The sequence below is a fragment of the Triturus cristatus genome, chromosome 8, assembly GCF_964204655.1.
Source record: "Triturus cristatus chromosome 8, aTriCri1.1, whole genome shotgun sequence".
Lineage (NCBI taxonomy): Eukaryota > Metazoa > Chordata > Amphibia > Caudata > Salamandridae > Triturus > Triturus cristatus.
The window spans coordinates 1,686,134,263-1,686,149,719 of NC_140591.1; the positions used below are offsets into that span (position 1 = coordinate 1,686,134,263).

Genomic DNA, 15,457 nt, shown 5'->3' on the forward strand with positions numbered 1-15,457 from the left:
CACACTACAACCTGAAGAAGCACAACAAAACACTCACAAATCCAGGAGAGGACAGGAGATTTGACAGGGCATTCCGGGTGAGGGATTATGTAACAGCAGGGGAGGGATTAAATAGTTTCCTTTTACTGGGCAAGCAATGTTGCCTCTCTTTAGAAACACTTACCATAATAAGGATTCATGAGGGTAGCACTTTGACTGCATTTAACTCTGGTCACTGAAACAAAACTGATGGATTAATTGTGTGCAGAATCCGGGGTACTTGGCAGATCACAGATCCAAATCAGAGTAAAGTTCAGATGTAAACAAAAGAAGACAGGTAATACTAGCACTGGTTCTTTGCAGCACAACATAACTGCAAAACAGCGGTAAAAAATGTAAAGTGTCAGACAAGTGTGTTCGGTGGCCCAGCAGCTTCCGCCATTCCGTAGTCAGGCCCATGGTCTCCGCATGAAGCCCACCGTTAAGACTTCATTAGTTTGAGGTTGAAAGGGGGGGACCTTTGATGCATCGCAAGAAGGACAGTATGGAGAATTTTACCTTCTTAGATTAGTAATTTAACACATACAGTGTTCACCTTCCAGAATTTTTTAATTCATTTTGTGTTTTTGCTACTGATAATGACATTCATATCTATACAAGAATTATTCATTGTTTAAGTACAGAAGAGTTTCAAAAAATGTATACATCTATAATACAGTAAAATGTATCAGATCCTGATTCAGATAGTTCACAGTTCTAGAATATGTCTGTAAAACGAACATATCCTGCAGCTTCTACTATGAACCAAGACCAGCCTCTATTCAGTTTGGTCTTTGAAAATAATAATGGAAACATTTTCAGGTAAACATCCTCGCCAGCAGGTTATGAAAAAAAGAAAAAAAAAAAAGAAAAAAAAAGAGCTTACAGTGAAAAGAACCCGTAACATGAAGGTGCGCTGCTGAATGGGAGGAATGGTACAGTACTAGTGATTTTTCCTCAGTTTTTCCTTATTGCCTTCTGTCTCGAGGTAAATGTAATAACCCGATTCCTTTTCATGTGTGTATGCGTTGGTGCCTGATCACATAGTATGGCTGGCGGAACCCCTTTCCGCAGTAAGCACATGTGTAAGGTTTCGCTTCCGTGTGTTTGACTGCCTGGTGCTTAACAAGGGCTGACTTATTCCTAAAACGCCTCCCACAGACAGTGCATGTGTAAGGCCGCTCCCCAGTATGTGTTCTCAGATGTTTAACTAGGGAAGACTTATCCGTGAAACCCTTTCCACATTCACTGCAGACAAACGGTTTCTCTCCAGTGTGTGTTCGCTCATGTTTAATCAAGGATGCCTTATGGGTGAAACAATCACCACATGTGAGACATGCAAATGGCTTCTCTCCAGTGTGTATCATCTGATGGGCTGTCAGCTGTGATGACTGACGGAACCTCTTCCCACAGTCACTGCACGTAAAGGGCTTCTCTCCAGTGTGTGTGCGGTGATGTCGGTCGACGCAGGATTTCTGTCTGAACCTTTTCCCACAAACACTGCATTTGTATGGCTTCTCACCTGTGTGTGTTCGCCGGTGTGTACTAAGGGACGACGAGTCACCAAAACACTTTCCACAAAACAGACAACTGTAGGGCTTTTCTCCGGTGTGTTTCCGTTGATGTATAGTTAGAGTTGAGATATGGCTAAAGTTCTTGTTACATTCATTGCAAGTGTACTGTTTCTGCCCTATATGTATTTGTTGGTGATTAATCAAGTGGGACGACTGGTTGAACCTCTTCCCGCATTCTTTACACTCATACTGTTTCTCTCCTGTGTGTATTAGCTGGTGTCGTAGCATGTGAGACGAGGAGCCAAACACCTTCCCACATTCGCTACATTTATATGGTTTCTCTCCTGTATGTACTTGCTGGTGTTTTATCCTTGTGGATAAATGAGTAAAACTCTTCCCACAGATGGGACACACATATGGTTTCTCGCCTGTATGAGTCCTTCTGTGGCTGTGGAACGAAGAAAGGTACATATAGCTTTTTCCACATTCAGTGCATGTATAAATCCTCTGGTGGGTCTTTCTTCTCTCTGGTGTGCTACTATGAGATGGTTGGCTTACATTTTCCTCAGTTTTAATGGCCATTTTGTGCAATTTGTGATTTCTGTTTTGTGTCTTGTGTTGCTTTTCTCTATCTTTTTTCAGTTCTGAATAATTCACGACCATCTCTTTTTCTTTTCTTGATTTTTCTAAACGAGACTTCAAAAATGTTGTAAACTCTTCTTGGTCCATTTTCTGAAATTTACTCTGGAACCCACTGTCTGTTGGATTGAAAGAAAGTTCAGACATTATATCAAAAGCCATTGCAAACAGAGATTTGGTTAATCAGGTACGACTGGAAAATTTCAAGTTAGAGCACTCTTGATAAATCTGGAGAATTTGCTATGCCAGGGCTTATTACCTACACACCGCGGTTCAGTGTTTTTTTATCAACAAGTAACATACGTTTTCACAAAATAACTAGATATTTCGAACAAGTCATAATGAGATGAAGAAAATCCGACTTAAGAAAATTCCCCCTTAATGCTCATGCAACATGCTTTCAAGCAGTCATTTCTGAATGTATGAGTGGATTACAAAGACCATTAAATTCACAGTATTTAAGGAGCCAAACCGTATCACCTGCAACAAAAATGGAAGTATATGTATTGGTATTGGTATTTATAGAGAAGCGACTGTCGCTCCGGAAGGAGCATCCTGGCGCTAACTGGAAAGTATGCTTGAGGTTGAGGGAAGGCGGGATTAGATGGCGTCCAGTACGTACTCGTCAGAAAGGCTGAAGATCCAGGTTTTTAGTTGTTTCCTAAAATGGATTTCCTTGGTTAAGGACCTCAGGTGCTGGGGCATGGAATTCCAGGCTCTAGAAGATAAGTGGGTGAGGGTTTTACCCCCTTTGGTTTTTAGGTTGAAGTTGGATGGTTTTAGTAGATTGTTATTGGAGGATCTCATGTATCATGATCAAAGGTGGACGCGAGCCAGACTGTTTATGAATAGAAGCATTTAATGAATTACATTTTCTGTAAGTTTTCTAAATGGAAATATTAGAGCATTGTTTTTAGCCTTATTCCATCTGGAGAGGCACAGGCAGTCAGGAAAAAAAAAAAAAATTAGAATAAATCTAATTTCGCAAGAGGCACAATAATTTTCTCATTTGCCAGAAGATTTGACCCAACCACAGCAGTTTGTGTGGGGTAAGGTTTAAGCTTTTCATCAAAAACTAAGCAATTGAGTGAGTCATAAAAATGAAATTCATTCCACTTGCACACATATTGGGTTGGTTGAGTTAGTTGTGTTGCACTTGCATTTATTTTATAAACGGGTCATAGTAGCCAGAGGAGTAGAGTATTTTATTTACTCCTGTACTGTGTCATATGCTCAAGCCTGTGCCTCAGGCACTACACACCAGTTGATGCTGCATTTTTCCCCGTTTGAGAGTGCTGCTGTGGACGACAGGAGCAAATTCCGTCTGTTTGTGTGTCCAGACTGGTAGATACTCTTGTTTCTCTCGTCCTTTTCAGGACATACCCTTTCTGGACTGACACACTAAAAGGCCGATACAGGTAATGGACACCTAGAAGCACAACGGTATAATTAGCGAAGCTCCATGTTACAGGTCGCTTTAGGATTCACAAGGACTGATCCAGGACACCTCTGGATCTTCCCATTACAGGGTTGTGTGAGTAGGGAGGTGTTAGATGATTCTCTTGGCACACAGAGAGTTACAGGACATACAGTCCCGGATTTCCTAAAAAATTACTTTTCATCCATCACCTTTCCACCAATATGTATACATTAGTTCTTCATACAGCTATTTTGCTATTATCATGACATTATTGTCTGCTAGTTTAGTAGGTAAGATTATTACTAATGCTAAAGGACAGACTATAGGTATACGCTGTGCAGGCTTTATTGCTGCTGTTGAGTTCTTTATGTGTTTAGTTCTCACAATATATGTTCACGTTTACAAGGGGAACTTTCTCACATATGGCATGGGAAAGGAACACCTGTGTTTCACAAACTTTTTCTGCTTATTACCAGTATAAAAATGCCTGCCTCACACTTGCTCAGGAAGAGCATCTTTGTACCACAGGGAGCCTCACACTGCGTTTAATGGAGTACAGCACAAGGCTCTCACATGCTGTAGCGCGAGATGCCCCCATTAAAAAGTAAGGTATGTGTATCAATGAAGCAGCAGGACGGTATAGGGATGCCATAAAGAAACAAATATTATGTTGACTATTTTCTTATTATTTATTTTTCTTGCGTTTGTCTATGATGTTGTAATTACTACGATAATCCTTTTGCACATCTTCAAGCCTGTATAAACCATAAATAAATGGTACTTAGCTATAACAATTGGTTTGTGGCTTTTAGTGTTAACCACATGCTCTGCTTTCACCGGACATCTAGTATTCGGTTCCAAGTGAATACGTTACTTACCTCCAGTAATGGGTTTTGTAGTAGAGACTCTATTTAGTCACCTCCGGAGGGAGGTTTTCAGCTACTGCTCCTCAATGTCCAAACATGATGGTGGAGATGGTGATGCCCGAGGTCAGAACCCTTCCCTGTTGTTGAAACAGTAAGTCCTCCTGGAAGGGCAGCCTAATCAGAGATCAGATGCTCCAGCCCAGGAGTTCTGGATACCATACTCTACGTGCCCAATCTGGGGCCACTGGATGGTTAAGCCCCACTCTCTTTTCTGATCTTGTTGAGAACTCAGGCAGGAGTCGAATGGAATTGGGGGGATGCATAGCGCAGTCCCAAGTTCTACTCGCAGCGGAACGTGCCTCCGGAAACTCCAGCCCGCAGAACTGTTGATATTCCACGTTCTTAGAGGTGGAGTATAAATAAAGCCATGATTCTTCCCATTCCCGGACGAGAGCTGGCGCAACCCCCAGGTGTAGCTGCCACTTGTGATCCACAAGGCACTGACGGCTCATCCGCCCTGGCATTCAATGATCCTGCCAGGAGGTTCACCACCAAGACAATCACCAGAGGCAAGTTGTTGAAGATCTGTCACAGACATTTGATTGCTACAGTCCTTATTGGACTTAAAACCTGTTTTGGGAGGTGACATGTACATGGCACACTGTGAAATAAGTTTTTGATTGCGGTAAGAGTTCCTAAGAAATTAGCGATTGCTCTAGATCCGCCAGGTGTGGTGAAAAGAAAGGAACTGACATCAGCACATGGGAGTGGCGCCTACATAGGCTCTTCACATCATTTCTGGTGCAGAACAGCATCAGTGTATAGCTGCATGGCGCCACCGCCCCCCTTGCAAAGGTACTGTTGAATGGGGGCATATATCATGTGCAGAATGACTCATATTAATGCTCCCTGAAAGTCAGAATGCAATTGTCTCCTCATGTGTTTTCCTGTCAGAATTGAGATGTCTGCATACTTGTGAGAATAGTTTGTACCATTACTTCATTTGTAAATCTACAGGCTGCCTACGTGGAACACCCAGTGTGCAAAGTGTTCAGTTTGCAACCTGTATTGCCGTAGATCACATGCTATACACAGAGAGTAAGGCAGTCCCCTCCATCTGCAGCAACTGATGTCCATTTTGAAGCCCCACTGATAGAGGCCAACAAAGTGTTTCAACAGAAATAAATAGCAGCCCTTATCTGTAGAATGAGAACATGATGGGCGGTCGACCTCGATTCTGGGGAACCGGGTTAGAGTCTCTGCAATGACGCTGAACATCCTGTGATTCTGGGCAAATCACTTAATCTCCCTGTGCCTAACAAAAATTTATGTGTCCTCGTGTAATGCAACTGGTGCTATGTAAAGCGTTCTGATACCCGACACCTTCGGGTCAAGTTCGCGCTATATAAAACTCCATAAAAATTTTTTTAAAAAGATTTCTCCCAGAGAACCCTTTATCCATGCAAAACAGATCTGTATTGAAGAATATCCCAGTGTGAAATCCCAGACTTGGAGATTATTTTACCCACACGTTGGAGAAAAAATGCCACAACTGATTCATCTTTCGTATCGACATCATCCTGACAATGAAATAAATTAAAGCTTTTTCAAGAGAATACAAATTTGGGACAAAAGTAGACTGTAGACTATTCCATTGCCTGATTAATATGGAATTGGAAAATTAGTTCTGGGAGGAAAGTTGGGTACATATACAAACCATCTCTGTTCATGTACCTGAACAGCAGACTCAAATTCCACGCACCCCAAAGGATCCCACGATGAGCCCAGCTCTCCTACGCCGTGGTAACACGCACCAGAAAGACCAGATCGGGAGGCCGCTCTCTCTCCTTCCTCGCGGCCAAAGCATGGAACGCCCTTCCACTTCACCTCACGCAGACATCTCTCCCCATCTTCGCAAGAAACCTCAAAACCTGGCTCTTCGACAGACCCCCTCCTTGATGGAATGGATCCTGCACCCTCCTTACCCCTGACGCCTTGAAACCCTGACGGGTGAGTAGTCGCGCCTTAACAAACCCCCGATTGATTGATTGATGTACCTGCATATGTGGTTCTTCAACAGAAGGATGCCAAAGGTCATTCATCCTGTGCAAGAAAATGACAGACAACAAAAAGCCAATGTTCCACATTAGAGCTTGTAAGGTACTAGCATGTAATGGATCACAGGAAGGCACCAGTGCTTAATACTTAACACCAGCACTAATTTATGACAGAAGGGGCAGACCACACCCCGGGGGAGAGGCAGCCCCCCCAGCCCCCGGGAGAGAGGCAGACCTCACGCCCCCAGGGGAGAGGCAGACCCCAACGTCCCAGAGGGAGAGGCAGACCCCAATGCTTGCAGGGAGAGGCAGACCCCCCTCCCCACTCCCGTGGGGAGAGGCAGAGCTCCACACCCCCAGGGAAGAGGCAGACCCCAACGCACCCGGGGAAGAGGCGGACCGTTACACCCCCTGGGAAGTGTGGAAATGTGGATTTCCCTGATCAGTTATGTCCCCTATCTTGGACCCCAACGGTTCTATGTGCATGTTACAAACACATGTATGTTCCCTCCAGTTCCAGTTTCGAAGACGCAAACACATGTGCGTCCACCATCAACATGTCCTCTGTCAGATCCGCCATTAATGGGTTGGATATTCGAGTCCTAAGTATGAAAGGCCACCGACTTTATATGGCTAAGTTACTCCATTTTTACAGTTCAGGCGAGTAGGCCCGATTCTGTCCTCAAAGCCTTTCCCTGCTCTCTGCCTTTGACAGCTTCAGCTGGAGCTCGCATCTGTATCCATGAACTTTGTCCTACTTCCTGTGCAGCTAACGGTGCCTGCCTCGGCCAGTTTTGCCTGCCTGCCAAGAAGCTGTATTTCACCTTCGAATTATCTACTTTGCTCCTCAGCCGATGCATTCCTGTCTAGTAGTTTAGGTAAACATTTCCTTTAGCTCCGAGCAAAGGGCCCGGCCTCTCTGTCCTCATGCAAGTAATTCATAAGCCCTGTTGCCATGGAAAGTTTTCTGCCCCTTACATCTCATATAGACACTTAGACGCTTGTGCACGCACACACAGTCAGTATAGAATAGATTCTGTCCGAGAGTCCTTCCTTGTGGATAACATAGTTCTTTAAACATAGGATGCTAGATATGATTTGGGATTAGGTTGACTTGACCCCCCAGACTTGTCGTCTCCACATGTAGAGCTAAATGTCAAGTCCCCTTCACCCCCTAGTTGCACGTCAATCACACGTCATGCTGCTGCGCGCGCATCTATGCCAAGTATTATCTTATAGATCCACCTATGTATGATAATCATAACCAATCATGTTTCTTTTTACTCCTTATTACGCCCAGTTTCGGTTACGCACTTACAGTATCGTTTCTCTTATCAATTGTTACGCCTTCTACATTCGTTTCATTGTAATGTATGTTCTATAAAAGCAATTTCCTGTCAATAACATATTGTACTTCACTTCCTGAACCTCCGTGGTGACGGAACCTGAAGGCCGCGACTCGAGTCGGCCATTTTGGAATAAAGCCCATTCAGAAACCTCTTATACCACGGATTCTGCCTCTTATTATTCTGAGCTATTTTATTTAAGATACAGTATGAAATTCAGTCCAGGTAAAAGAATATTTACCACATAAATGGCGCCCGAATAGGGACACTTTCTCATCTCACGCGCCGGCGGTGCGTTGCAGGCCCGGTCTCCTGCCACAGCTGGACGGACCATAACGCGTACCAGCAGGATTTCCTGTAGCTCCCTCCGGTCAAGCGGGGGCGACTGAGGCTGCGATCAACCCAGACGAGGCGGTGAGAAGTGCGAAGTATCCCGACCAGAGCCTAGCTGAGAGAGCAAGATCCGAGGTATACAGAGGCCCACCAGGTTTTCGAAGTCCCGATGTCCAGAGGGTCCGATGTCCGCAGTCGTCGAGTCTAGTCCATTCTCCGAGGCCTTTTCGTTTTGAGCTACCCGGTGAGTACCATCGCCGGGGAGGCGTTTTGACGCGCACATAGGTTGTGCCGGTCAAGACGGATTTGGGTACACAAATCCGGCCTGCACTGTTATAGCAGTGTATCTGTACTGTTTAGCAGTATATCAAGTATTCCGAAGTATCTAGTTATTGTCAAGAATTTTGCCTGGTGATTAGTTATGCAGACTATCATCATTGTTGGTCATTTTTAAGGGTTTAAAATGTTCAATGTTTAATGTGTTAAAATGTCCTGCATATTGTGGTATGAATGATTGTTCATTATTGTGTTTTTTCGTGCTAAGTGTGTTCAAGATTAAGTATCAGATCAGTTGTGTTCAAGATTAAGTACCAGATTAGTTGTCAATATGCCGCTCTTTTCGAAGCTAAGACAGATTACTACTAGAAAAGGGGTGCTTGAAGAAGCAGTTCCTATTCCTCCTAGGGACACTCCAGGGCACTTTATGTATCATAAGCATGGCTTAGACGCCATATTATTCCTTGATCTATGGGTAGATTACACCAAAGAGTTACCGGAAAGTCAGAGATGGCCCGTAGCTGGGACCTGGGATGCAGAATGTATTATGAAAGTCGAAGAAGAGTTGTGGAAGAGGAAAGCTAGACAGTCACAGAAAGACGCTGTTGAATTATGGCGTAAAGAATCGCATAGACGCACCGAGAAAGCATTAAGACAGGAAGAGAGAAGTAAAGAAAGTGCAAATAAAGTCCGAGAAGGTTTGTTGATCGAAGAAGGTATACGAGTAAAAGCAGAACAAACAGATAGACAAAGAAATGCCCTTATAATTCTACACCACCCCGAATGAGTAAACTTACCTTTCAAGAAACAGTACATGCACGTACGCCCAAACTTGTAAATCCCCGTATGCTTAAAGATCTTATGATAGATTGTAGATATGATCCGGTGCCTGGCAAAGAGGACGAGATGGTCCTAGCATCGTTACGTGTTAGACGAGCTGCATCGTTTTTAGGGAAGCTACCAGGAATGGCTATGCATTTAGATAGCATATATCATTTTGTCCAAACAGGGAGAGATCCTGAATGCATTAACAGAGCTATGGAATATCAGAAAGTAGAAATACAGGGAGAATTGTTACGTTTCCTTGTAAATTGTGTGATCAGAAATCAAGACCGACCGGGGGTGGACCCGGGAATAATGCAAACTCTTACGAAATGGAGTCAGAATATATCAGACGGAAGACATGATAAACAAGGAAGTATAGTAGCCATGTGCCGAAAAATTAGGAAAGAAGTAGAACGTATACATGAAGAGAGATTGGAGACAGACGAGTTCGAGCAAGATGAAGCGTCCGAATCAGGGGATTCCGTAAGACAGCCAGACACCATAGCCTATGTAGGTAGAGGAAGACCCTGTAATAATACTAGATGTTTTTCTGATCCAATACACTCTGTATGTCCAAACAATAGCAGAACGTATCCAACGCCTATAATAAATCCGAAGTCTCCCGAACATTTGTTTCAAGTCGCAGATAAAATACTCCGAGAACGAAGGGGTTATCACCTCCTCGATTCTATGGACGAGCAAGAATTAGCAAGGTCAGCTGTTCATTGGATTGACAGTCCTGGAAAATACGGTGATGAGACCATAGCACATACGTTTTTAAACCTCAGCCCAGATGAACAACGTTTAGCTGGAATCTATATGATTCAGCAACTTCTTATATTATATAAGAACGAACATGCTGATCCTGGTCCCTTACCTGATATATTAACTGAACTACTCACGAATAGATGGAGAGGTTCTAGTAATAAGTTAATTAAAGAAATACTGGTATCAAGAAAGCAGTACATCCTTTTTGTAAGTCCAGATCCTTTCTCATTGCCCAGCAAGGAAAGAACGCCGTATTACATGGATAGACAAAATCCCTTACGAGAAGTGCACCCAATAAAAGGCGAGGACAATCAGTTTCACCGTGTATTTGTATATACACCCATAACAAAAATCGAATTGTTGGAAATGAAGAAAGTAGTACCGAGTCATGACAAAGACCCAGCGGGTTTCCACCGAGAAATTAAAGACATGTTACTGATGGGAGAGTATACCTATCCTGATATTATGACGATATTAAAGGTGCTCTTGCCTGCTGGCATTTATGAAAAACTGAAAGAAAAAGAGTGGGAAGTGGGAGACCAAAAGATAGATTGGACAGCCTTAGAAGCAGAAGAAAAGGCCCGAACTGCAGGTTCAGGGCTCGGGGATAAAGTTAAAGCGTTACCAGGTTTACTAGTACAGGTACTGCCACGTTTATTAACAACGAAAAAGGAAGATTGGGGTGCAATCTCAGCCTGTAAACAAAAGCATGATGAAGACACAAGTGATTATTATGCCCGATTTGAAAAATGTTTTGGTATAAATAGTGGTATAAAAGCAAGTAGTGAGTCGTATCCACATTATTTGTGACAAAATTAGTGGAAAATGCATTGCCTCCAGTGAAGAATAGAATATTGAAATTCGAGAGTACCTGGCAAAGTAACACTCCGTCACAAATGCTACAAATGTTACAGTATCATCACAATAGAATTAGAGATGAACAAGAACACGAGCAAAGACGTATGAAGGATACAAAAATGAAAATGCTAGTTTCCCAGACAGTACCAGCGGATGGTCACAAAAAGGGTGTGACACATCCTGGAGATTCAGCAGCTCCTGTAAAAGGAACATGCAATTACTGTAAACAACTAGGCCATTATGTACACGATTGTCAAGTCCTGAAGCGTAATATAGCCATAGGTATTGCAAAAGAGAGACCATGACCATTCAGACAGGATCAGAATGAACAAGGAGCTTCACAGCATGCACAGTCCATGCCAGCTCAGCAACAGTCTATGCCAGCTTCACAACAGCCCATACAGTTTGTGCCAGCTGCACCACCGTTGCCTGCTGCTGCCACACAAACAACAACACGACAACTGTATCAGACCGCACAGTACGAATACCCTGAGTATCAACGTTACGCATGAACCAGCCTAGAGAGGGAAGTTGACTTACCCCTTATTGAGATCCCAGTAGATCAAGAAGGACCTTATGTGCATAGTGAGTTATTAGGTCAAGACAGAAAATTTTTACTTGATACAGGGGCAAGTCGAACAACCATAAAACGTAGTGAAGTTCCAGGGGCACCCCTCTCAGGCTCTCAAAATGTTTCCCTTGGTTTTTCAGGAAAACCTATTGTTAATGAAGTATCACAGCCACTTCCACTTACGATTGGTCCCTTGACACGAACTACAGATTTATTGCTTACTAAATCATGTCCAGAAAACTTGTTAGGTATAAAGACATTGAAAGCTCTAGGGGCTATTATATGTTGTTCTCCGGAAGGAGTAAGATTGTTTTTACGTGATTTTAAAGGTCATTAGGTGTCCAGAGACATGGATTCTCGATTACAGACTTTACCAGCACATCTATGGGCACAAGGCCCTACTGATGTTGGATGCATGAACATTACACCATATCGAGTCACACTAAAGGCAGGAGTGGTACTACCACGAATGCGACAATACAAGTTACCACCAGATGCTGTAGTGGCTTTACTGAAAATCATTGACGAGCTTATTGCCCAAGGAGTGGTAGTGGAAACCGACTCCAATGTATGTAATTCACCGATAATTCCGATTCTTAAACGAACTGATCCAATGGCTCCGCCAGTGTATCGACTGATTATTGATCTGCGCGAACTAAACAAGTGCATTGTGCCACAATTTCCTGTGGTCCCCGATATCTCATCATTATTGACAGCCATTGATTCACAAGCAACGTTCTTTACAGTAATTGATCTCAAGAATGCCTTTTTCAGCGTCCCCATAGATCCGGAAAGCCAATATCTATTCGGATTTAGTTTGAATGGACGAAGCTTTAAATTCACACGCGCTCCTCAAGGATTTACAGAAAGTCCCAGCATCTATAGCCAAGCACTGAAACGAGAACTTGACAGTATACACATGCCAGTTAACACTGCACTGCTTCAATACGTCGATGATCTGCTGATCACCGCCCGAAGCGAACCTGAATGTGAACAGGCTTCACTGATAGTTTTACATTTTCTAGCAGACAAGGGGCACAAGGTGTCTCCTTCTAAGCTGCAATTCTGTGTCCAGCGAGTTGTGTATCTTGGTCACTCGCTGTCCAAGGAGGGAAGACAGCTTACACCCGACCGCATTCAGTTAATTGCTAACATGTCAATACCCAAGACACAAAAGGAGGTGCGGGCTTTCATAGGCCTCACTTCATATTGTAGGCAGTGGATCCCTAAATATGCATTTCTAGCAAAACCACTCATTCAGTTGACAACGCAGGAAGTAGCCACATCGACTGTCCTCCCTTGGACTCAGGAACACACACTAGCTTTTGAAAGCTTGAAGAAAGCTCTATGTCAAGCACCTGTTTTAGCGACACCATGTTACAGCAAACATTTTACACTCTTTGTTACAGAACGTGAAGGTACTGCCTTGTCAGTACTCACTCAGGAACAAGCAGGATCATGCAAACCATGTGCTTATTTCTCCAGCACATTAGATCCCGTAGCTCAAGCTTTGCCTGCGTGCCTGAAATCAGTAGCAGCAACAGCTTTAGCAATCAGACAAAGCGATGCCATAGTGTTAGGACATCCATTGACAGTGCAAGTACCACATGCAGTAGAGGTTCTTGTGAACCGAACGCAAACACAACACTTGACCATAGCAAGACTTACTGGTTATGAACTGACATTGTTTCAGCCACATATAGAAATCCGACGCTGTAATACGTTGAATCCTGCTACACTTTTACCTGTAATCGGAACAGACCCACTAGCTCATGATTGTGTTGAAGTTATTGAAATAAAGACGAAACCCAGACAAGACTTAACAGACGTTCCATTGTTAGATCCAGACCTGACGTTGTATGTAGACGGATCGTGCATGAGAACAAGTACAGGAGGTTTAGTGGCCGCGTATGCAGTCACAACAGATACTGAAGTCATTGAAACAAACTGTATAGATACTTTGTCAGCCCAAGCAGCAGAGCTTATTGCTCTAACACAAGCCTGTATTCAAGCCACAAGTAAGAAAGTTAACATATACACTGATTCACGTTATGCATTCGGAGTTGTACATGACTTCGGGGTGCTTTGGCGAGAGAGGGGTTATTTAACTTCTCATGGTACCCATATTCAGCATGGGTCCCTCATTCATGCTTTGTTAGACGCAATTCATCTGCCCACTGCTATATCGATTATGAAATGTAAAGCACACACGAAGGTTACTGATATCATTTCTCAAGGCAATGATTTAGCTGACAGAACAGCTAAACAGACTGCTCAGACTCGCACATTCGACATGACAAAGCCAATAGTTCCGACACCAACACAGTGTATGACGATTAAGGATCCCGCACTTGACGTAATTGACATACAGACACATGCTACTGCAGAAGAATTAAAGAAATGGACTGAACTAGGAGGGATCCAGACAGATCAGGGATGGATGACGAAGGAGAAATCTGTATGGTTTCTTCCTGATTCTATGGTCCAAGCCATTATAGCTACAATTCACAGTCCGGCACATCTAGGAGAGAAAGCTATGCTAGACAGCATTCAACACATTTGGTTCAACAAACATTTACGAGCAGCAGCTAAACAAAAAGTCCGTACCTGTATGATATGTTGTCAGTTTAACCCAGGGAAAAGTGTTCCTGTAGAGCAGGGTGGATTTCAGCCTCCTGACCATTCTTTTGAAGTCCTCCAGATGGATTATATCCAGATGGAACGATGTCGAGGATTCAAATATGTTCTCGTAGTTGTCTGCGCTCTTTCCCGATGGACTGAAGCGTACCCAGTATCAGATTACACTGCCCCGACTACTGCCAAGCAGCTAGTTCGAGAATTCTTCCCACGGTACGGTTTACCACGTGTTGTTTATTCAGATAACGGCCAGCCTTTCTCATCCGAATTGATGAAACATGTTTCACTTTTGCTGGGATATCAGTGGAAATTTCATTGTGTCCGACACCCCGAGGCAGCAGGTCTCGTGGAACGACATAATCAAATTTTGAAAATCAGATTGTCTAAAATATGTGAGGAAAAAGGTGTTGACTGGATAGTAGCTTTACCAGTTGCACTATTTTACATGAGAATGGTAGCGCACTCTCGAACAGGGCTATCCCCTTATGAGGTGATCTTTGGCAGACCGCCGAATATGTGGGGGACGCCTATACCCCGTAAAATAACTGATGTTGACTGTAATATGCTGACAGATTACTTGGCTTCCTTGATGTCTGCACTACAATCTTGTCGTTCACAGGTAGCTGCAGCCTTTCCTGACAACACTGAGGTGAAACCCCATGACGTAATCCCTGGTGATTTTGTCCTTGTAAGGAACTTTGACCGAAAGACTCAACTGGAGCCCAGGTGGAAGACGCCCAAGCTAGTCCTGTTGACCACAAGGACAGCCGTGAAGATCGAGGGAAGAAAGGGTTGGATCCATTCAAGCCACATCAAGAAATTTCATGGACTTCCTTCGGATATAAACAGTCCTCCTCGTGTGTCTTCACCCATTGACTCAAAGCTACCTTTGGCTGAGGCCAGTAGCACAGACCTTTACAAATTAAAACTCAGACCCAGGCCGTCGGCCGATTTGATTGTTTAAGTCCTCTCCAAGGTGAAGCGGTTGAATCTGTCCCGACATGTATCCCTTAGGTCTGAATCATGAACAATCAAGAACAATGTTGAAACGACATACATACTGTAAAGCACTGCGTAGCCACTGTATAGTGACATTATTAATTTTGTTTTTCTTGAGTCTTATAATAATCACTGCAAGTATATTGTTGCATATGTATTATCCTATCTCTAAACGGGTTTTCAATATAACCGATGAACATTCTTTTAGTGACCTACCCCCACATGAGTTGTCCTATAGACTTGCGCTGCGTAATAACACTTTCATTAGTATGTTACATCATTCCCATCAGACTAGTAATGCTACTAATTGTTGGGTGTGTGGCCGACTCC

The 15,457-nt window shown here is 43.5% G+C and overlaps 1 protein-coding gene across 3 annotated transcripts in view; it reads right to left on the reverse strand.

The window, feature by feature from the left end:
• Positions 1-569: 569 nt before the first annotated feature.
• LOC146808606 (uncharacterized) overlaps positions 570-15,457 on the reverse strand; it is a 70,569-nt gene continuing 55,681 nt past the window's right edge. For all 3 annotated transcript variants that reach the window (XM_085623626.1, XM_085623625.1, XM_085623627.1), the window contains one exon: positions 570-2,290. In XM_085623626.1, the coding sequence (XP_085479752.1) occupies positions 1,032-2,290 (1,259 nt within the window). In that variant the 3' untranslated portion in view covers positions 570-1,031. The remainder of the gene's footprint in view (positions 2,291-15,457) is intronic.